The sequence below is a fragment of the Poecilia reticulata genome, linkage group LG12 (genome assembly GCF_000633615.1).
Source record: "Poecilia reticulata strain Guanapo linkage group LG12, Guppy_female_1.0+MT, whole genome shotgun sequence".
NCBI classification, from domain to species: Eukaryota; Metazoa; Chordata; class Actinopteri; order Cyprinodontiformes; family Poeciliidae; genus Poecilia; species Poecilia reticulata.
This window is the reverse complement of record NC_024342.1, coordinates 1,591,876-1,616,360: the sequence shown is the minus strand read 5'-3', so window position 1 is coordinate 1,616,360 and position 24,485 is coordinate 1,591,876. Positions and strand designations below refer to the sequence as shown.

General features: G+C 40.5%; 1 protein-coding gene across 5 annotated transcripts in view; it reads right to left on the bottom strand.

The window, feature by feature from the left end:
• Positions 1–2,270: 2,270 nt before the first annotated feature.
• Positions 2,271–24,485, bottom strand: part of npy8ar (neuropeptide Y receptor Y8a) — a 48,024-nt gene continuing 25,809 nt past the window's right edge. For 2 of the 5 annotated variants that reach the window (XM_008423150.2, XM_008423152.2), the window contains exons 2-5: positions 8,807–9,190; positions 7,952–8,193; positions 3,917–4,114; positions 2,271–3,775 (exon numbers count right to left, since the gene is read on the bottom strand). In XM_008423150.2, coding sequence (XP_008421372.1) covers positions 3,325–3,775; positions 3,917–4,114; positions 7,952–8,193; positions 8,807–9,106 — 1,191 coding nt within the window. In that variant the 5' untranslated portion in view covers positions 9,107–9,190 and the 3' untranslated portion in view covers positions 2,271–3,324. Of the gene's footprint in view, positions 3,776–3,916; positions 4,115–7,951; positions 8,194–8,806; positions 9,665–10,209; positions 10,244–24,485 lie in introns of those variants that run through there. The other 3 variants (XM_008423148.2, XM_008423149.2, XM_008423153.2) reach the window with 3 other exon arrangements.

The window sequence follows — 24,485 nt, the reverse complement described above, 5'->3', positions numbered from 1 at the left end:
ATATATATAAGAATATATAAGAATGTAGGGGGACAGGAAATGGAACTATGTATACACGTAGGGTCAGGGTAGCTTTTAAAGGCAACTATCATTTGAAGATTGCTGTGTCTTTACTCAGAGCTTTTTAGACTAATTGTAAAATTTGTTTGATGATCTCAGCCTGTGTTGCACTGGTGACAATGTAACCCCCTGAAGACCATGCCTTTTGTTCCAGGTGCAATGAAAGATGCAGAAACAGAAGAAATATTTAAAGGGGGAAATATCATTTTCCCAGCACAGACAGAAAGAGAGAGAGAGAGAGAGAGAGAGAGAGAGAGAGAGAGAGAGAGAGAGAGAGAGAGAGAGAGAGAGAGAGAGAGATGAAACTGTTTTACTTATCTGGTTCTAGGCTGCCGTCATTGAATTTTAAGGTTGTTTTACAAATGTACATATTTCTGTTCTTCAAACTGACCAGAGGCTAAAATTCAGAGGTAGCAAAATGTGTGGGAGATATCCATGAGCCCTCAGTTCACCACTCATGAATGGCTCAGAAATTTACAATAAGCCCTAAGCTGGTACATGTCTAGCACTTTGAAGTACCTTTATGTGTTTTCCTACCAAAATGAGAAATTCATAGATAAGGAAGGTACTTAAACCTCAGCATTATAACTAACTTAACATTTAAGACAACCCTACAAGGTTTTATGTCATCGAGAAATGTAGGACTAAAGAGTGTCAGTAACAGCCATATGTACCATCATAAGTCATATGTATCATCACAGACATGTTCTATTCAAAATTAAGCCACTTGAATGACTCAAGGATCAAACTGGTCCAAGCAGTTCATACAGCTCAGTAGATGATCACTAACAGCATCTACAATGTGAAGCTATAGTACAGTGATGGTGACTAGAGCTCTACGACTGCATCCAAATAAATACTAGTGAGTTTAAGTGTTTCAAAGTTCGTATGAGGCTTGTTATTATTATAAAGATTTATTGTACAAATTGTCCCAGTTCAGACAAGTTGTACAATAAATCTTTAATTTTGCACCTGGATAAATCAGGTAGAAACAGACGAGCCTTACTACAACTGTTCGCTTTACCTTTAAAAACAAAGCTACTTCACACCAGTGGGAGGTCAACGCCATCTGCTAATGTTAGAGTTAAATTATTAATACATTCAATCACCTATGCTATATTACAAACTAACATCGATTTACCCATATCACATTTCTCTAGAGTAATGTAGGCTACAAAACTTGATAACCTTAATTATGCAAATTCAATAAAAGCGAATATGTCACCTTCCTGAAATAATGCCCTCCATCTTTTGTTTTTTCCAAAAGTGATTTTTTTATTTTTGGTCTAAATCATCTTTTGTCCAAAACAAGACATTTTAGGAAAGTGACAATATGATAGTCTGGTATTATTGAGAACATTTCATGTATCCAAACGGGACCAGATGACCCATCATGGTTGGTGCTGCAACGTCTGAATGGGGGAATTATAAAGTGGATAAAACAAATTTATGGCACTTCATTATATTTGTACTGGTATGGTATTCTTTCCCCGATTTCCCCTATGGTGGTGTTGATAATGATAAACAGCTCACCTGTTCTGTATGATTGTAACACGCATTGAACCAACGTAATGATGTTGAGTTTGATCAGTAACATAATTTATTATTTTCTGCAGAGAAAGAATACTGTAACCAATTTCTAGCTGTTTTTTCCTTTTAGCATTTTTTCTGAAAAGCTTACTTAGCATTCCTTTCCACATATAAAGAAAACATTTGCCAGTTTAACGCCAACGTATACAGAGGCAAGAGATCTCAACATGGTCATCCCAAATTCTACTCTCATCTCTCCCTGCTTCTCTCTGCCCTCTTCCTGTCAGATAACTTTCAAAAAAAGGCCACAAAAAAGATATTTTAAAGAATGAAGGATGATAAGCAAAGCCTCAGCACTTACAAACATGTTCAACTGTTACTCACGTGGACAAACTTGTTGGTACCCCTCTGTTAATGAACGACTGGTACCAGCCATTTGAAACGGACCAGTTCAGAATAGTGCACTATTTTGTTGTTAGCCATTCTTAGGTGTTTCTAGCTGCGTTTGGGTCGTTGCCCTGTTGGAAGGCCCATGACCTGCAATTGAGACCAAGTTTTCTGACAAGGTTGTCAATTTTTGTCCAAAATGCCTCAATAGTCTTGAGATCTCATCGTACCCTGAACCCATTGACAAAGCTGCCCCTGACCAGAACTGAGCCTCCTCCATGTTTCATAGTATGTTTTTTTTTTTGGCATGAATCAATTTTGGTCTCTGAATGCAGAACTTGGTAAAAACCTCCAGTATTGTCTTGTTTGTCCAAAGGACATTTTCCCAGAAGCTTTGTGGCTTATCAATATGAAATGTAGCTAATTCCAGTCTCGTTTTTGGGTGATTTGCTTTTAACAGTGACATCTTCCATGAAGTCCACTTTGGCTCAGATGAGATGTATTGTTCAATCCAACACTGATTAACCTTGACCATAGAGTCTACCTTTAATTTCCTTGGCGATTGTTCTGGGCACTTTGGTTTCTATTTGTATTCTCCTGCTCTTCAACCTGTCAACAATAACCCTCAGTGATATGAGCATCAAGCTGCTTAGAGATGCTCTCAAAGACTTTATCTTCAACATGTTTTCTTTCTAATCTCCTGGGACAAATCTCTCCTTTGCTTCCTGTGGTTCATTGTGATTTTGTTAGTTTATTTTCAAAACAATTCTGTTGAATCATAATTCAGAAGCAAATCCTGATCTGATTTTTGTTAGTTCATTTTCAGTAAATTTCTATTCATTACTTTTGTCAGTTTCAGGTTATTTCAGTGGTGATTGTGGGGTACCAACAATTTTGTTCATGTGTGTAAACAGTAAAATGTGTTTTTCACCAAAAAAAAGTGTCAACGTGTTGTGACAACAACACAGTGTTGGCATCCTGCAGAGTATAGGGGCTCAGACGTTACAGTGTCTGGTATGAGGTTTATCTGTCACAATGGTTGTAACTGGAAAACAGAACCTTTCCAGGAGTGTTGCATGGTTTACACCACAACAGTTCAGGTCCTTTAGCTTCCTCAGTTTTGGCGTTCTGGACTTCCAAATTACATCCACAGTCTTCAAACATTTTAGATGATGATCAGTCACAACAAGAAAAATATGCCGTCAAACATTAGCTTAAAATAGTATTAAACCATTTTCAGCCAGGTCCAAGTGAGGACAGTGTTGGACTGGCTCAAAGTTGATCTTTATCAGTTTCACACAACTGACGCACTTAGGATCTTGTCAAAGAATTCTTCGGTCGGCATTGTTACAAGTTAGCCGGTAATGTTTTGGATAGCAGAGCCGAGCTGATCTCAGGTCTGGGTGAGGGGACACACACCGATCCCATCTTGTTGAGCGAAGTGGCCTTTGTTATGCCCTCGCTGCCCACCGTAGACAAAGGGAAGCTCTCATAGCTCTCACCTGCCCGGGTGCCACACTGGCAGCGCTGCAGCGTCGTCCTCAGCTCCCGCTGGAAGTTGCTGTTGAGGAAGCCATACACCACGGGATTGATGCACGTGGAGGCCATGGCTGTAAGGTGGCAAGCGGAGAAGACAGCGTCATGCTGACATTTTGGCAGGGCCTGGTGATGCCAGTCAAACAGAGTGTTGAAGACATTCAGAGGGAGCCAGCAGAGAGCAAACGCGGTGACGATGGCTAGCAGCATAACATTGATCCTCTGGGCTTCCCGGGTCCTCCTGCTGTGCTCCAGCATGTCCCTGCACAATACAGAATGTACCCATTACCACACTGTTCACTGCTGAGACTTCACCTCAGGCAGGATTACGCAACAATATGAGACATACATAGTGTCGACTGAGAACAAAAACGTGGTGTCAAAGCAGTGGATTGAAAGACACCTGTGGTGAGAAGACTTTTGAAGTGCATGAGGGAGAGTGTAGCTGTGTGACCTGCGGCGTCTCAGGCGGATGAAGATCCTCAGGTAGCAGAGCAGCACCAAAAGGAGAGGCAAGCAGTACTGGAAGATCAGCAACGAGGTTGTGTAGGCAAGGCGATGTTTGTCTGACGGCCACAACTCCATGCAGATCAAATGGTCCCTTAAAATGAAAAAATATATTTCAAAATATAAACTTTAAGAAAATGTGTTTTTATGGCAAGGTTAAAAGGTTAGTTCAGATTTAGTACTGAAGTGAAGTTATCAGAAACCCTTGGAGTGGTGCAAGCTAACATGATTACGCTGCGTATTCATGGTTCAGAATTTTCAGATTCACCCAGGGGTGAAAGTAAGGCTGAACCTTTTAGCATACCCGCGCTAAAAGATTTTGCGGGGGTATGAAGTACCTGCAAGAGAGAGGAGGGGCTGTCTACTGTAAAACATGAATGGGTTCACTGTGCAGCCGTGAGTTCACCCACTAATCAGTCGTGACTAATCAGTCGTGACTGATTAGTTTTTCAAGAACCATTAGTTAATTAGTCACTTAATTAGTTAATGACTACATTTTCTCTCATTTTATATTGTTTCTGAAATCTTCGTGCTTTGCTAGAGCAGCGACAATCGTGGAAGGTTTTGAGTCGATCTCGGCATTAGGTGACAAACTGAACGCAGCCAGGAAGCTGAGGGCAGCACGTCCTGCTCTGACTCGCTTAAAACGTTTGTAATTTTATGAAAGAACAACAACAAAAAAATCAACAAAACATGTTCAAATTAATGACCCCACAAATTATCTCAGTAATTATTGTTTCAACAAGGTGTTGCTCAATTCTGTGCGTTTCGGTTCCATTGCCAAAATAAATAGCAGAGCAGGAGTTTAAAATTAACTAATCAACCACCGCTGTGTTCATGAGAGGTTTATTAATGATCGCAAAATAAATATCAAGCCTGAAAACCTAATATCGTAACGAACTGAATGTTATGTTTTTAACATAGCATTCAGTTATGTTAAAAACATAACTGAATGTTATGTTTTTAACGTAATCTCTGGTCGGCTTGTGGAGCGCAGGAGGTTGCCATGGCAACAGGTGTGCTTAAATGACAGAGAGAGACGGAGAGTAAAAGGGTGCGACTGGTTTAGAGTTGATCACCTGTTCGGGTTGTTTTACCTTTGCCGTGGCGCATCACAGCTGCTGTAGTTTCTGAACGTTCAATAAACGACAAACTTGGACTAATTATCTCGTTCGTTGTGAGTATACGTCATTTACAACAAACATCAAACACAGTAAATATGTCTCATTAGGTATTTAACAAACAAATGGCTTCTACCGCGATAATTATATGAAATTAATTGTCTAATATAAAAAAAATAGGTGCTGTCGGCTCAGAATCTGAGAGGCTTGTCCTTTATTAAACAATTTTGATTTTTGCCTCTTATTTAGTGGAAATATTGATGTTGAGATTTTCTCCAAAATAATAACCTTTTTCAACCTTTATAGCTTCACTGTTGAAAATGAGGCTCTAACAAATGACATTGAAATAAAATCCAGTCCAACATCTGGTTTGAGGTGATTCCTCTGGAACCTGTTGGAGGAAAAATATCCCAACTTCAGAAGATGAGCTTTAAYMWMASAGCTCTGTGGTTCCTCCTATCAGTATGAGAGTCAGGGTGAGGAGGCACCATGTTAGGAAGAGAAGTGGAAGCTGCAGGATCTTCAGAACAAACAGGTCATGATGCTAGACTACTGATTATCCCTCTTTCTGGACACAGGATCAATATAACCAGTTTAAAAGCTAAAATGAACGGTTATATGCCAGACATGGAAAACTGGGATGACTCCATGCCATGATGTTCAGGATTTAGGTCTCATGGCATCTCAAGGTGTCAACATTGCAGCCAGAGGGCTGAAGGAGGAAATACAGCTTTATTTTGTAGCAGTTCAAGAGCTACCAGCTTTTATTAGCACAGAAACTCCAAAACACACAAATAAGTTCAAATAAACTCCAAAACACACAAATNTTTATATAATCATAGACATATCAAATATTTTATATATCCACCTGTTAAAGTTTTTTCATACAGCATATTTAAAATATTTGAAAGAAAATTCATCTTGGGAAACGGCGTGATGCTACTGGACACACTACTGACTGCTGTTTGTATAGCAACCAATCCAGAAGCATCATTCATTTTCCTTGGCACTTATTGGCTGGACCCCAAAGAGCAGCAATAAGAAAGAAGCTGGGTGTTAGCATCTGCTGTAGTGATAAAATGGTTTCCACTGTGCATGTTATATATACTATATTTTCAAAATGTTAAAATAACACACAGCAGAAATATCTTCTAAGATCATCTTAAAGGGGCAGTTTCATGTTAAAGCTACTCTTTTGAGCTTTACATCATGTTATGATATTATTCCCTCATCCAAACATAGCTGGAGTGTTGCTTTAATTCTTCATGCATGTTTAAGAAATCCTTGAACTTTCATGGCAACCATTCAGCTGTGGAAAACACCTGGGCGGACCTAGTCCCGCCTTCGAGGTGCAGCTCCACCTTGAAGCTGCAGTTTCCAAGTTTCTGCTTCCTCCTCAGGGAGCAGACCTCCCCCACGACTAAACCCACTCAGCTCCTTCAGACTAGCCAATAGCAATAAGTAAACACCTGGTGAAACTGCACATCTGCTGAGCTCATTATAGGAGCTATTTATCAGAGCAAAGCTGGTAAAAAGGTTGTTGAAGGGTTAACGGAGGAGCCACGTTGTGATGACTTACTGAAGGTGGAGTTTAAAAAGAGCAGGAATATTTAAAGAGACAGAGGCCCAATTTCAAGATGTCAAATTATGAAGTCAGTTTTCTTTTCAAATTTACTTCAATGTTGCATATTTGATACAAGCAGCATTTTTGCAACAACTGAACTTAACATAGTTACTTGATTGTGTGATAAATAAATAATACTGGCCCTGCAAGATTGTTGGAAGGGTAATATTGGGTCTAAAATCAGAATAAAAATCTTGCTGTGTGAGCCATGTGTAAGCAGCACAGCTCTACCCTTATTTATTCAACCAGCCAGCATGGCTCTTTGTGTTCATTCTCAACACAACTCACTAACCACAGAAGAAAAATTATCTTGAAAGTTTCCTTAATGCCTGGGTTCATCTGAATTGCTATTTCCTGGTCTGATTAAGTTGGGTTTCTGACTGCTGCTGCTATAATTATTACTTCATGCCCATTCTTCACTCCCCATGGTAATTCTCACTGGTTGTGTGTGCCAGGAAGTATCCTCAAATTCTGAAACGTGTTCTTAGTTTGCATCAGGGGCATGAGAAAACATCATTTCATGGGGAAAGCATCACCGATGTTGCACTGCACAGTCTAATGAGCATAAAAATGGCCTCAGCAGCCTCCTTTTCCTTCCACCTCAATTCCAGTTTGTTCACGTTATACCAGGTAATGATCCATGCCCCAGGAAAACTGCTGAAGACAGGATGATGCTCCAGCCTGTGCTTAGCAAAATCCATTAAGCATCAACATCAGGTCTTGCCTTGAAAAAATATTCAGATATTTGTATATTTGTGTATGTAATTAATTGAATGTGGCCGAGAATAGAACATAATTTTGAAATGGAAAGAAAATGATAAATGTTTTTTTTTAATTATTGAGAAATAAAAAATGGGCATGACAATCTGTGTTTAACCCAGATTCTGAGTCAAACTGGGATGAAGGAATCAGTTAGACACTTAAAAGTGACTTGGGACTCAAAACTTAAACCCATTTAGTCAAAGCAAAAATAAAACTGTTTCTTTTAAGCTCACTCTACCTGCTTTTCACCTGCACAAGTTGGCCAAAATGACCACGTGTCCTGTTTGTGTCCTTCTTCATGTAAAATGAAGCAGCTCTTTTTAAAGCCTCACTGCTGTGTGTTGAACATTTGTGTCGATCCTATTCATGCACATTTATCTAATCTCACATTAAGATCCGTCTGTGGCAAAACCTTCAGTCTCACCTGAAGGGGTTGGAGGGCAGGCTGATGTTCTGGAAGGGGTCATTAGTGAGGATGTTGAAGGACAGGAAGGGCAGCGAGATGAAGCAGCCGACCAGCCACGTGAGCCCCACTGCAAGGTAGGAGTGTCCGGCCGCAGGGGTCCAGCCGGTGGGGTGGAGGATCAGCTGGTGGCGCTCCAGAGCAATGAGCACGAGGGAGAAGATGGACACGGTCACAGACATGCACTGGACAAAGGGCGTCACCTGGACAAGGTCAGAACAAACACGTGTCTAGTGAAGGCTTTCAGTGATAATCATTCAGTTCTTAAACCAAATATGCATATAGATGGAATATTTACTTTGTGTTGAATCTATATTTAGCAAACTGTGTTACTCTGTGTTTGCATCATCTGTTTTGAAGAGGAAGCCAATTGGTGGGAAAGCTGTGATTTTTAACGGGGGAACCAGATGTGGCAGTTTGACATAGTGGGGATTTTCTCTACTAGGCAACGTTTGTCCATCCACTGAGTTATGTGGATGAATAAAAAAGAAAATGGTGATGGGAGGTTCTGCAACAGCTGAAATGATAGCTCCAACTTCACAATCTCTGTAAAGCACTAGCTAGCATAATAATACGACGACAGACAAACACATGGATGGTTTCTCTAGATCTTGCTGAGACATTCGTCCTCATGGGACATGTTCCTTCTTCTATACAACTACACACCACTTTGTGTTGGTCTGTAACATCAGGTCTTAACAAAATGTACTGAAATTTGTTGTTCTGATGTGACAAAGTGTGAAAAAGGTCAAAGGTTATGATAACTTTTGGAAGGCAGCGCTGCAGCCTTCTTGCCATCAGGTGTGATCCGCTGACCTTACACAGGGCCTCCCCCAGCACCCAGTGGTCCATCAGCGTGTAGATGACAGTGACCGGCAGACACACCACGCACATCAGGATGTCCGAGCACGACAGGTTGGCGATCAGGATGTTGGTGACGTTGCGCAACTCCTGTTGCCGGGTGATGATAAATACAAGGCCTGCATTGCCCAGCAACCCAATTGCAATGACTGCACTGTAAGCAACAATCAGGAACGTAGCGCCGCCTACTGAGGGCGGGCACTGGGATGTGTCTAACCAATCAGTGGCCTCCAAGAAGGTTGTGTCGTTAGACATGGCAGGTGGATGGAGGACGGGGAGGGAAGCGGATGGGATGGGTTGGTAGGTTCAACTCAGAGGCCTGAGGCTGTGGCTGAACTCCTACAGGGGATCAGAACGAAGATGACAGGAGGAGAAGGAGAGGAGAGGAGGAGGAAGCAGAGAGGAAGCACAGGTCATGAACAGGATTCAGGAACGTCTGATGGAGCTTCAGAAGCATGTCCAACACAAGCAGAAATTCAAATGTAGAAGTTGCCCTGCTGTTTCCTCTTTGTTAGCATCCCGGTGGATCAGCTCTGCATCAGCAGCTTCCTGCAATAAAACAGAAAAACAATGCAGAGTAACGAGGACGGCGCACCAGGTGGGAGAAGGTGAAGAAGATCAGTGGAGATGAGGGACTGAATATTTTAGCTCATGCTGTTCTTCTTCTTCTCTTCTGCCTGTTTTAGTTCGCTCTCAGCAGAGCCGCTCTGCAGCCCCCACAGACGCTCATTAATATACAGCAGGGGTGCCCAAACGTTTTGAGAGCAAGATCTATTTTTTCTCTCACCAGCCGCCTGAGATCTACCTCATGACACAAAGACATAAAAATTGCAAATTAAACTCTATTGACTTATTTTATATGCGAATATACATCAGTTATAGCAGAAATAACAATGTGACATAAATCCTAATCCAGTTTCTTCGTCAGTGAGATTCTAACACTGGGAGCAGCTTACTGGTTTCTCAGTCAGAAGCTGGTTGCAAACCTGACGTCAGCAGGTGTCAGTCAGTCATGGTAGATCTGAAATTTGGTTTGATGACCTCAGTATGARAAACTACAGACTGATRGGARGAAMCAMAGAGCCCARTAAAGGTRAAGGCAAATCTTCTGAAGTMGGGATATAATTMATTTAATTTCACATAATTATCGCGGTAGAATTTGTTAAAACTTAATGAAATATRTTTGTCCTATTTGATGTTTGTTGTGACGTATGCTCACAAACGAACGAGGTAATTAGTCCAATTTTGTCGTTTATTGAATGTTCAGAAACTACAGCAGGTGTGATGAGCCACAGCAAAGGTAAAAAAAAAAAAGGTAAAACAACCCGAACAGACTATCACCTGAAAACATTTCCTACCTTTTTACTCTCGGTCTTTGTCGTTTAAGCACACCCGTTGCCGTGGCAACCGCCTGCACCCCGCAAGCCGAGCAAAGATTAGGCTACATTAAAACACAACATTCAGTCCATTACGATATCAGGTTTCCAGGCTTGATATTTATTTCTCGATTATTAATAAGCCTCTCATGAACACAGCGGTGGTTGAGTAGATAATTTAAACTTCTACTTTGTTCGTCAGTCGGTCTGTGAGTCGCCTTTTTTTCTTTTTCTTTTTTTTGTTAATGGAACCGAAACGCACAGAATTGCGCAACACCTTGTTGAAACAATAATTACTGAGATTATTAATTTTAACATGTTTCGTTGACTTTTAATAATTATTCTTTTTTAATGAAGCTACAAACGTTCAGGATCTTAGTGAATATTTTTGATAAGCCTATCAGAAGAGGAAGTGCTGCTCTCAGCGTCCTGGCGGCGTTCAGTTTGTCACCTGCCGAGATCGACTCAAAACCTTTCCGCGATCGACGTATTGAGCACCCCTGATATACAGCATTGTTGGTTTAATGGCACATTATGCAGCCCGGATCACCTGGGATACTCTGTTTGTAGATGAAGCAAGAAAGACTTGATCTGAGTGCGTCTGCTAAACCATCACAGTGAACACTGCCTGTCGCTTTGACAGGAAATCTAAAATGAGACCTGGGAGTCCGCTTACTTCAGAGCTGCAGAAGAATCAGGCAGTCTGCTGCCCAGACGGCGACATTCAAACCAAATGAAAAAAAAAAAAAAAAACACCAAAGAGACGACAAGAAAGACCAAAGATGAATGGACAGGTAGACAGTCTCCAAAGAGCAAATGTCACGGAAGAAAATCATTACAAAGGTCTGTCAAATAAAACCTCTATTGAGCTGCTGGGGAGAGCTGATGAGAAAATGACTCATTTTCTGCTTTATTCTGACATCCTTGTCCTTCACTCCTCCGTTTGGTCAGTGCTGTAATTATCTTGACCATTTCTGCTTGTGTCTTGTCAGCCTGGGTCTGTATGAACTGTATTGTGGTCTCTTTTCTTTTAGCCCCAGAAATCTGGCATTTTAGCTGCTGTTTGTGGACTTTGGTTCATTTTTGATCAGCCAAGAGTGTTTGACTGTCAGCAAAAGTATTTCAAGAACTTTTGAGGCAACGATTTCCAATCATAATCCCAAATCAGCTCCTGCAGCAACATGCACGGACACATCTGAGGCAGACAGAGGACAAGTGGCTGCCAAAAATATAGACATGAAAGAAAAGAGCCCAAAGGCACAGAAAATAGAAATATTCATGCTAACATCTGTGAGAAGAGGTTCACAGAAATGCTTTCAATCTAAAGTTGATTTCAGTTACATGGGTTGCTGAAAACCTGATCAGAAGAGACGAGTTGGAGACGATCCTGTGGTCGTTTTCCTGATAGCAGAGCAAACCCTTCAATCCAGCAACACATTTCCATATAGAGGGAATTTCATTTGATTCCATAGGGAGCAAACACATCTATCTGTGATCAACACACATATCATAAGTCAGAGGTACATTTACTCTTTCTGGTCTTATTGTGTGCATTACAGACTTAAATGTTCTTATTTACATTTGTAATGTTTTTCCTGCATCTCTGGCTACATACATACTGTATAAGGAGCTTGATGCTCCAATGCCTGAATGTTTATTCAGGCATCAGACGTCTCCTCTGATTGGCTGATAGATGATGAGGCTAAATTATGAACACAACTCATGTAATTGTTTATATCCGTCACTGACGTGACTTTTAATGACATATAGCATGAACAAGCTTAAACATGTGTGATTTTAATTTCATTTCTTAATTAATGGTAACACCGTAAAGGCAAAATTCTATTTTTGCAACATTAGCAGAATACGAATGAAGATCTCTGCACATTTCTAAAGGAAACACAGATTGTGCATCCACACCTGCCAGGTCCTGGGTTCTGTGCTGGATTCTCCCCTCATGCATCTCACCTCATGTGATCTGGCCTGCCTGTGTTGTTATCAGTCTGTTACTTCATGAAGATCTTTGTCTGGGTCCTTTCATTCCTCAAATCCTGACAGACGAACATGGCTACCCTCTGGACCTGGCAGGGTTTCATGCTCTGGGGAGACTAAAAAGACAGCCAGGATGCAACTGAACTTCATGGCCGGTCTTACCCTCCGTGGAGGAGAGTTAGTGCTGAGGAGATACTGATAAACTCTCTTAGTGAGTTTAAACCTTTACTTTGATTTGATGATGCTGTGTGAAGAGGCTGAGTGGAATCAGTAGGCGACAAGCCGCCTGAACCTCAACCTGGTTGACCAAACTTGTGAAGCCACTGGTGTATTTAAGTCTGCTGTTCTGGTGCAGAGTTAAAAAATGAATTTGTGACAGTACATGTTTGTCTGTGTTCAAAAAAAGAAACATTTTAAGTCAATTCAGTACTGCTTTTCTGTATCAGATTGGGATCGACTGATACTAAATCTCAAATATCGGAGTCGGAAGTGAAAAAGTGCATCATGCATTCATGATTGATTACTCATCATTTTTGCTCTTAGCTAGAAAGAACTCTGTGCCTTCATGAAAATTTTCCAATTTCCTGGAGCCATGGGAAATATCATTGATATACCATTTCCCATTGTTTATCAATACCATTAAAATGTTATTGAATATCTTTCTCAGTATCAGTTTCAAGTTTGAAATGTTAGTATTGTGACAACCTTGTAATGGTTGATACATTTGACACCTACAAAGAACTAAAACATTATTCTCTATGAGGAGAGAGAGAAAATGTCGAAAACAGCACAGCATGAAGGCTAATCAAGTCAGAGAGAAAATGACAGTAACTACAGCTCAGATTGGTTCTACAAGCTTTTGAATGACGAGGTTCACCTAATTACTTCCCGTCACAGGAACTTGTTTCCCCAGCGCTGTACATATGCATGAATGCAATCAGTTGATTGTCACCATTGCTGCTGCCATTCTCCATGTGTGCAGAGCTCCGTCTGTCGCTGCATTTTCGATCTTTTCTGTCATTCGCTGTAGCCCCCGAGGGACGGAGCTGCCAAAGAATGAGACACACTCGCAGGTGTTGCTGCTCCTCCGTTTTGACTCACTCGCTTCCACCCACCCCAGATAACATTCATCAGAAATCCTGCTATCTGCCGTGTTGTTGTTCCTCCACACATGCATGTACACACAATCCTGTTTACCTGAGCATGTTCAGTCACCTGGAGAATTTGAACTGTGCAAACTTGATGGGACTGATCTGAAATTAGGCGTACAGACATGTGACATTGAGTCTGAGTGGTGACTATGGTTTGGAGCTTTTTATAAAAATAGATTTTTAAATGTGCTGTTTTAGGCATGTGTCTCACCACTGAGTGTCAGTTATTGCTAGGTGCACAGAATCTGAATGTGTTGGTGTCGTACCATGCACAGCAAACCCAGCATGGCCAAATTTTCACTCAGGTTTGATTTCAACACGTTTAAAGTGTCTGCATGGGTCCAAACCAGAGAGAGAGTTTAAATCTTTTTGGAGAGCTGGTACATTGACTCTGTCAAGTACTAAATCTGTCTGCAGTTAATCACTTAACGCTTAATAACACTAAGTGTTAAATGGTTAAATATGAACTCTGTTGATCATGTCACTCATTTCCATTGCGGTTTTAGAAAATGCATCTATTTTGATACAGCTGAAAAACCACCTCATCCCAGTGAAAACTTTTTCAAATTGCTGAGCTGCCTTTAAGCAAATTAATTTTTATAATTTCAGTTTGAGGAACACTGTGTGGTTTATGGAAACACAGCTACTGATGCCCATAAGAACCCTGAGGTTCTTTTTCATAAGGAACCAAAGCGCAGATTGTGACAAATACTCTAGATCACAAAAATCCAAAATGTTCTTTTCAAAGTCAGTGACAGAAAACTCTGAACTTCAGGGTTAACTCAAATGGCTGTGAGCTTCAGGTTTTCGTCCCGTTACTAAACCACACACCTGTGATAATGGATATCCAGTAACACTTTATTTGAAGGGGTGTGCACAAGACTGACATGACGCTGTCATAAACATGACATAACTCCTGTCATGAACATAGACAAGTCTTTATGAATGTTTATGACTGTTGTCATGAAGTGTCATTCGGTAAATAATGACACTTTTAATGCAAAGTTGCTCTAAAAGTTGCATTAAAAGTCCATTAAAAGTGCCAACTTTGCATGATTTTGTAAATTATGATTTACAAAATCATAATTTTGTAATCATAATTATGATTTTGTAATCATAATTATGATTACAATTATGATTGTAAATAATTTACATGTAAATTTTGATTTTGTAAATTATGATAATTTACAAAATCATGTAAAGTTGGCACTTTTAATGGACTTTCAGTGCAACTTTTAGAGCAACTTTGCATTAAAAGTGTCATTATTTACCGAATGACACTTCATGATAACTGTGATAAACATTCATAAAGACTTCTTTATGATCATGACAGGTGTTATGTCATGTTTATGACAGCGTCATGTCAGTCTTATGCACACCCCTTCAAATAAAGTGTTACTGGATATTCAACCAATCCACTGCATTTACACACTGCTCTGAGTTTCCCTGTGTTTAGTATATTGAGTGGTATCTGTATTATTTTTATGAACCTGTTCCACAACCAGGAGAACTGCATTCTTCCACTTTGCAACTGTGACAGGACAGGATCATGCGCCACCAAATGAAAGCCACAAGAGCGCTTCGGATGGGATATCCCACTTGGCTCACACCTAGAAAACGCATGGATGAGCAGTACAACACAGAGCAAGACTGTGTGCTGTGATTCATGCATCTCAGTGTATTTTCCTGTAAACAGAGCAGGGCAGAGTTAGAGTGGAGTCAAAGAGCTGCACGGCTCTCTGGAGGTGACAAGCTGTGAAATTCATTGTGCTCACTCCTGAACGCGCTGCACCAATGAATAACACAAGTGCAGAAATAAGTTCGGCCTTCAAATATTTACTGTGACTGTTTGCATATGGACACAATGACAAACTCCATGCAGCAGAAACGTCTCAGCGATGGCTGTGGTGAATCACAGCGGCCTTCACGGGTCAGCAGATGTTTCTAGCTGCAGGTAGGAGTTCTGTCAGCTGCTCTAGAAACAGGAATCAAAGTTCAATCCAATTCTTCTGTTCATCTTCATAAAGGTGAATGTTAGCATCATATAAGACACATTAAGTCAGGAGTGTACAAAGTCTGTCCTCAAAGGCCAGCATGCTGCATGTTCTCCTTTCTGACTCAAAACACCTGGGTCAAATAATGACTCGTTAGTAGGTCTCTGCAGAACACTATCTGTGTTTTCATCGACTGTATCAGTGTTTCTCTACCCTGGTCCTCACTGCCCCCCTGCTCTGCATGTTTTAGATGTGCCTCTATTCCAGAACAGCTGATTCAAATGATTGCATGACCATCAAGTCCTGCAGAAGCCTGGTAATCACCCAGAGATACAATTCAGGTGTGTGGCAGAAGGGAAACTCCTAAAACATGCAGGACAGGGGGGCGGTGAGGACCAGGGTTGAGAAACACTGGACAATATGACGGCACAATTTGACATTTCAAAAATAAATTTGCTAAATGGAAATTAGACAATTTTGAAAAATTCTTGTTTTTAATAAAAAGTTTTGGTGCTAGGATGAGGTGGGGTTTTTTTCAGCCATATTGACATTGATTTACTTTGTAAAACTGCAATGGAAACAGTTTTTTCACATCACATGATCAACAACCAGATGCAAACCATGAAGAAGATGACAGGCAGTAGTTTGAGGATCATGGAGCGATCTTAATGATTTATCATGTTAAACTTATTCATGTGTCATTTTAATGTAATTTTTTTCATTTAAATGAAACAGCAATTGCAAAATTATGTTGTTTTTCCATTAGCAGAATATTGACTGAATATTGAGTTTCACGCACATTTGTAATTGACATGCCAAGGTGGCATCAGGAACAGAACTAAAACCTGCAGGACATTAAGGACCAACTCTGGACACTGCTGCTTTAGGCAAACTGAGCCTTTATTCGTTTTCATAATTCCTGGACTAACACTTCAACCACATTGACAAGACACCGTTCCTACAATTTCCTATTATCTATCTCTCCACTTTCAATAGCTCCTTAATCCTTGCAGAGTAGCAGTAGTCGGGTCACATCATGGACTGACGCCGGTTCGTCACACAGCAACAGAGAAACACACAGCCAGGCATTCATACACTCATACCTAAGGGCAATTTAGAAAACCTAATTATGTATTGAGTGCATGTTTTTGGACTTTGAGTGACCAGTGACAACCCAAGTATGTACGGGTAGAACATGCAGTAAGGCCAGAGCCGTGATTTAAACCTTTAAGGCTCAAACAACTGCACCACGATGCATATCACTGATTAATATGAATAAGAATAGGATAATAGACATTCTGTATCAGTGTGACCGTGATGTGGCGACAATTAACTCATCTTGAATGTGCATAAAACTAATTAGACGATTGATCCTCTGCATGAAGCAGGCAGCACTGTGAGGTTCATGTTTTGTGATTTATCCAGAACATTTAGCACAATTTAACACAAATGAAATTAGCAAGGGGGCAAACACTTTTTCACACCCATGTATGCTGAGCAGAAAAAGTGAGGACATTTGTATTCCATAACATGAGCCTTTTTACCACCGTCTTATATCGTTGGAGAGCTTGTTGATTTCTCTCTACATGGTGCCACAGTTTTTGAGAGAGCTAAGGATTTGGGCAGCAACCATGAACAACTTAGAGAAACCGCTCTGCCTGTGCCAAACTGCTTAAGCACCACTGAGGCTCCTCTCTGCTCAGTGAAGACTGTTAAATCACCAATATGTCTTGATTCTTCAGACTTTCATCATCCAGTCAAACAAACACACACCAACTGGAGTCAACAGTGGGATAAACTGTTTGGCATCGACACATGCTCTACTCTTCAAATGTGGAATTATTTAAAGAGAAAGAAATCAGCTCTCCAGCAAAATAACAATTACTGCCACAAAGCTTTATCAAAGTATAAACACAAGTGTTCTTACTTTATCAGCTCTCTTATTTCCTTTTCTCATCACTGAAACAGAAATAAAAAGAACTGGATATAGCCAATGTTCTGTAACCTTTTGTTTCCTTTCCCACATCAAGCCAGTAGCTGAACTGTTTAACTATCGGTTTCTTTGCCTCAATAACTTTAAACTTTATAGAAATATGAAAAGCGTATAAGAGTTGGAGAAAATAGCAAAGTGTCACTCAGGATGAAAGATCCGTGTCCATCAGGTGAGCAGAATGTGAATGTCAAAGCAAATCGCAGAGACCTGAGAAAGGACCTGAGGGACGCAGCATCCTGGACGGCATGTCAACCTTTCAGTTTACAGATCCTTTGTAATCACTCTGACCCTGATATTCATAATATAGCTTTGCAGATTAGAAGAAAATAAGGACCTGTAAAGATACCAGATCCTTAAATAAAAAATGAATCATGCAATAAAAATGTGACGTTAAAAATGTAATTTTACAAGAAACATGGATGTTTCTCTGACATGCAGGTGGACAGAGGGGCCTGCTGCTCTGAAACGTTGCCTCACCCTGCAGACAGTGACCTTTGGTATTTAGGTTTTTCCTATTAGTCGTGACTTTAAATGACCTCACGAAGCTGCTGCTGCTGCAGCTCTGTTCCTGTTTCAGCAGTAATCTGTCAGAACAAGTGTGTTCAGGAAAAACATAAGTACATTGCAGTGAAAAAGCATTCATCCCCCTTGAACCCGTTTCCATTGTGTTTTGTACCAATGGAAGTGGGTGGTAACATTTACTTGAGTGACTCTTTAAAAGAAATGTTCTTCTAAAAATAGCTTTGCAGCAGCGAATAATTTGACTTTGAAGTGACGCAACTTTGACCTAATTACAATATTTTCCAGCGACTCAAATTCAAATTCACTGAATGAACATCCAGCACCAGAGACAGAGTTCATGCTGAAATGAGCCTTCTTTGCTTGGAACAAGCTTCATTTTGCTACCTGCTCGACCACGCTGGGTTCACAACTCAAGATGTCCATATTGTCATAGAAAGTCATTTGCTTCTACATATTAATTGAAGACTGTAAGTTTTGGATTCAAATGTTTCACATTATGAGAAAAATTAGATTTGGAAAGGTCTTTCTTCTGCCTCAATAGTTAATTAATAATCTATTGGTATGAATTTTATTTTTATCTTCAACATACCAGGATTTACACATTATTTTAATCTGATTCAATCTGATTGCAGGTTTCAAATCTAATCAGATTGTCTTATCCATGGTTTATTGTCTCCTTCATGTTTCTCTGTGTTCTGCTCAAATTGTTTCATGTTTCCACGTCTCTCTGCTTCACCTGCCAGTTACTATCTCTATTCTGCAGCTTCATTCTATGCTGATTCTCTTCTGCTGCAGTCATGCAGGCGACACAGAAAACCAGCAAAAAAAAGGAGCTCTGGTCAAATAATACTGCAGCTGAACATTTTGGCCTACATGCAAAACACTTTGAGGCATGATTTTTAAAAGGTTTGTGTCTATTTAAACAGGTCCAAACAAGGCACAACCGGTATTTTTGTGCTTTCTGATCATCACAAATCGCAAATATCCCTGATGGAGACATGCAGATGTCAAGACTTACAACCCACAATGTGATTTTTCAGACCTGAATTAGATTCAGGTCTGTAAAATAAAATATATATTTTTTATTTGCGTCTATATTTAGAACATTTGAAAGACAGGTGCAAACTGGCATGGAAAAATGTATGAGTGGAACAGATGAATGCAACTGGCCTGTGGACATTCTTTATGACATTAAGCTAAAAACAGAAACAGCTCGACTAGCTTAAAAATTGTGCCATGTTATAAAACTGAACAGCATAGAAACCAGAGACCAGAAAACCGACACAATTAAACTGTTCCAGCATTCCTCTTGTGTGATTTTTTTCCCTCCCAATTCCTATAGATTCTAGTTCTCAAATGGTACAGATTTCTCAATTAATTCAATTTAAACTGAAAAGTTTCTTACACAACCCAGCAGATGGTATTGATTCACTGACTTGCAGCATTCATTCTTCTTCTTTATTTTTTTTTTTTTTAGATTTTATTGGCTCTAGTTGTCTTTATTTGAAAGAGGCAAGAAGGAAAGTGGGTTGTGAGAGAGAGGGAAGACGTGGCACAGGTCATCAAGCTGAGACTCAAACCCATGACAGCGAGGACTGAGGCCTCCGTATGGGTCCCACTTTACCCCCTGCATCACCACAGCATCCACAGTGTATCCTCATCCTGGACAGACGCACAGTGACAATAATTTCCATTTGACTTTACAGCAATCCCTCATACCGAGCATGCATGTAGCGAGTTGAGAGGAATAACTCTCTTTTAACAGGAAGAAACCTCCAGCAGAACCAGAACCAGGTTCAGTACAAGCGGTCATCTGCTAAGACTGACTGGAGGTTTAAGAAGACAGAACAGAATGAACAAGAAACTGATGAACTGATGTAGGATTATTTTGATGGTCTTGAAAATAAAAAGTTCACAGTAGGAGAAGCGGAACAATTAGGTGATGTCAGCATTATGTCAGCCGACGCCCTCTTCCAGGAAGGAATAACAACCAATCAGGTTCCAGACCAGGTGGAGCTTCTATGAACCTTACCACAGGGGCCGCATTTCATTGGCTAATGCCCATTTCATGTCACAGCGCAGCTACCACGTGCGTGACAGTCTCACAAACACAAGCTACAGTAGTAAAGACATGCTAATGTACATTGTGGACTACCAGACCGGCAGAACGTTTTTGCGTTAGGACTTGAAAAGAATGGTTCTCCACTGTCAGTGTGGGGAATCTGTACAGGTGATGTCAGGTATCCTGATCGTATTTGTGGAACTAAAATTCACAGATTTCCAAAATCTGAAACGGAAAGCCTTGCTTGGATCAAAGCTTGTGCACGACCACATTTGTAGCTCAATCGTCATAGGATCAATAAGAACAGAGGAGTGTCTGCTGGTGTAAGTATTATTGCTTTGCTTTCTTTGTGTTTAGTGATTGAGAAAAAAAGTCAATAATTAACACATCCATTATGAAAACCTTTTAGCCAAGTACAGCATAATTGCAGTACCGATACAACTTCTCCACCTTGAAGCCTGTCTGTTACACAGTCTTACGTTAGCTGAACAGATCAATATGCAATGTGTACCGTATCTGACATACATTAAAGATTTTATTTTACCTGAAAAGGCTTTTTACTAAACTGTAATCGTGTTAGCCACGCTAGCTTTTACTAAACTGTAATCGTGTTAGCCACGCTAGCTTTTACTAAACTGTAATCGTGTTAGCCACGCTAGCACTGAGTACCGTGCTAGGCACATTCAAACCCTCAAAACCATGAATGCATGAATGTCTGAGTTACCCAGCCTTGCAAGAACAATAGGCGTCAGTGATCTTGTCCACAGCTATATTTATGCTGAGTATGTGAGGATCTGCTGTTTTCCTCATCGACCGGTAGCATTTAGCTGCGACGCGCACAATGTTGGAGGCATCGCGTGGCTCAAACACCTTGATGTCATCCAAAAAAGATGACATGAWCTTGTTGGTTCCCCTGTCCATTGTCGTGGCTGATATTTTTTGAAAATCCGGACGTGATGTTAGCAAAGCTACCTGTACTGAGACACATGTTGCATCTGCGATGAAAAAAAGTTGTCACTCATGCGCTGAATTATTGTGTGGAGGTGTTGACTGAGGTGTCGCATTTATGGGACAACGCTGGTACCAAAGTGCAATATAGTGATATGATATTCAGGAACGATCCGATTTTTCTGGACGGATCTTTACTGATTAAATATATTTCAGCTCTAAGTATTTAATATCTAGTTTTTTTTATGGGAATGTTGACCTTTCAGACCAATTTGAGAAGCAATTTTGATAGGTAAAAGTTTTTTTTGTGTCATCTAGCACGGGGTGCTGGTCTTGGTCTAGGATAGGTGGTCTTCTTGACTACAACTCTGCTACTGGCTCCTTGGTTGCCTGTCCTCTCCCACCCACCTTCTTTCCATCCATTTTCTGTTGGATTTCTTTAAAAATAAATGCCACTAGGGGCAAAAAAAGTGAAGTTTATGTTATGTTAGGACAGGAGACAAAATGTTTCCATCCCTGAAATTATGATGCATAGAATCACATATCTAAGTCTAAACTATGTTACAGAGTAAACACAATAAAAACATGCTTTATCTGTGACATTGTTCATTAAAATGGCACATTTCTGATGTATTAAAATTAAATACGATCGGTTCACTTAAGGATATTAGGGATTAGGTAATGCATTCAGCAAGTACTTTTACTTTTAATACTTAAGTATTTTTAAAAGCCAGTACTTTACTTTTACTTAAGTACAAATGTTAATGTGGTAGTTTTACTTTTACTTGAGTACATTTTTGACTGTGTATTTGTACTTTTACTTAAGTACATTTTTTGAATACTTTCTCCACCACTGCTTTTCATTAGAATTGTTCCATTGTTTAAATCTGAAATGACATATGAGTAGCTGATTGGCTGCCAGTTTGATCATATTTGGCTTTTACAGCCTCAGCTCAGCTTGTTTCTTGCTCATTGAAGAAAAGTGGTTGATTTATTTCCAATTGGTCTTTGCAGAGTCCTCTTACGTCCTTCAACATGACAGACTGAGCTGATTGAGGAAGTCAACTCTCTTCTTTAAACAACTATCCTTCACTATCTGAACAATAAAGATTGTTTCTACCACTTTGAAAACAGAATAATCAGAAGATTAGGCTTTAGACATCTGTGCCAGTTATTACTTTGCTCTCTGATGAGACCACAAGGAGCATTTATAGCCAAAAGCCCAAGAATGCTGCTTTTTTTGTTGTTGTTGTAGTGCAAGACTACATAGATATAAATAACTCCAGCTGTGTGAGTGTGGAACTGGGACAGCCTGATAGTGGAGCTTTTAATCTGTTTTGGATTAAACCGCATCGTGGTTCACTTGATGCTGAAACGGAGCGATCTGCGGGTGTGTTCTGGTGACCGCCATCTCTTTAACGTCACGTCGTCGCTTCCTCATGCCGTCGGCCAAGAGGCTGCAGCTCCTCGCCATGGCGGAAGACACAGACGATCAGAGTGGCTGAAGAATCCTGAAGGTTTTGTGTGTGTTGGGAACGAAGCGTCCGCCTGAGCCTGAGGGAGACGTGGTTCACATGGCGGGAAGGGAGCTGGTGGGAGGGAGCCCAAAAGATCCAAGGAGAGGACAAATTCAAGGACAAGAAGCAATAAATACGAGCAGAAGCTCAGTTTCCACGCTCGTCATATCAACACAGATGGCATATTTGCACCTTTTCACTCACTGAATGTGACTGTCACTGTCCATCACTTTGGACAGGCTGTTGTTTATCGCAAACGCAGTGTGGTTACAGATCTGCAGCATTTCATGCATTATTGACCAGATTTTCACACAAAATTTGCCCCATTTCGACATAAATTAAAAATAGCGTCGACTTTTAAATAGTGCTGATTAAATGTGAATGTGTAAATGTTTGAAGAAGGCTTCCCTGAAGGATTTGGTGAAAGCAGTCAGCATGCAATGCAAAAATCAAACACTAATGACCTCAGGGGGTTTCAGACCCACACGAAAGAAACAAGACTGAGAAATCAAACAGCCATTCATCAGAAAGCTCTTCCTCCTTAGTTATCTGCCCCCCTGCGGCGTCGTGTCGTGTCGGAGCCTTGAGCCAGCAGTCTGATCCACTTTCTAAATGAATCGGTGAGCTGAGGCAAACAGGAAATACTTTTTTTGGTGGTTCCCAAAGGTTTTGCAATCCTGTCAGGTATCTCTCCATCTGTTCACTTCTTTTCTGTCAATGTCTGACATGTCTGGTCATTCTACACATGAAATATGATTGTCAGGGTTCTTGTTTTACAACAAAATTGATAAAGTCCACACTTGTACACACAGCTGAGAGACCAACAAGATCACCTTTTCAATGTAAAGCATGCAGCTCTATGGAAGAGGCAGACAGGCCTGCAACACAGCTACTGTATGTAAAAATGTTGAAGTCTTTGGTTTAACATGCAGTATTGTCACAGAACAGGAAACGATCTTTGCATAGGGTTCTGACAACCGTCTGAACGCTCCGTCTGGATCCTCCTAAAAAGTTCTGCAACAAAAATGAATCTAACCACCATCTACATTTACATTGAATGGTGCAAATTGTGCACCAATTTGGAGTAAAATTGACAATACTCTGAAGGCGGCTATCCCAGAGTTCCTGCCTCTACATTTGTGAGTATCGTACAACAGGTGAAGCTGCAGTAAGAGGATCAATCCCAGAAAAACACTGAACACAAGAGGGAGGAAAACACTGGATCTTATTTTCTTGTCAATAATCTTGATTTTGTCCAATCTAACTCTGATCAAGACCTTGGTAGGGATAAATAGTTTTATCACCTGCTACAGCAGAGTTAGTCCATGTATGAACGAATAAATGGAGAATTCTAACTATGTATGAACTAAACCAGAAATTAAATCAAATCAAATCAATTAAATAAGATCAAACTTCACAAAGTCCTACAAACCCAGGTCATTGATCACTGCAGGTCGCAAATGAATAATTGTGATCTTTTTGTTTTTTCCTGTTTTTATTTCCTGCTGGTTGCCATAACAACATGACAAATGAGAATCAATGTCCTGGTAACACAGAGGGACAGCAGGATGATTAATGCTGTTCCCATCTAATACGACACCGAGTTCCACCATGTCACCGGCTCACACACAAGCCCTCAAGGTGACATTACGGCCTCGCTCGTCACAAAAACAGTTTTGCACTCGAGGCACAAACCCTTAGACATGTTTTTCAGATTCAACAGAACAGAAGATGGGAGGAGCTGTGAGGGGCTCCAACCATAGGACTGACTGCCTCTGATTAACCCACACCATGTCGTCTGCTCTATGAGCCCAACAACTCCATCACACACAGTTCAAAGGATTAATAATAAATGTTAATAGACATAGTCCTGTATCAATAAACTGTTACACTCCTATTCAATACTGTTACGGCCAGTGGCCTTGTGTATGTTTTCTTTTCCTTTTTTTTGTACCATCAGCAGCTTCTAATCAAGTTGACTCCACTTGGAAGTGGATGCAGCCCTGCCTTCCAGTGCCACTCCCTGAGGCCTACAGCGATTGGCTCATCAATTACCAGCTACACCAATCCCTGAAGAGG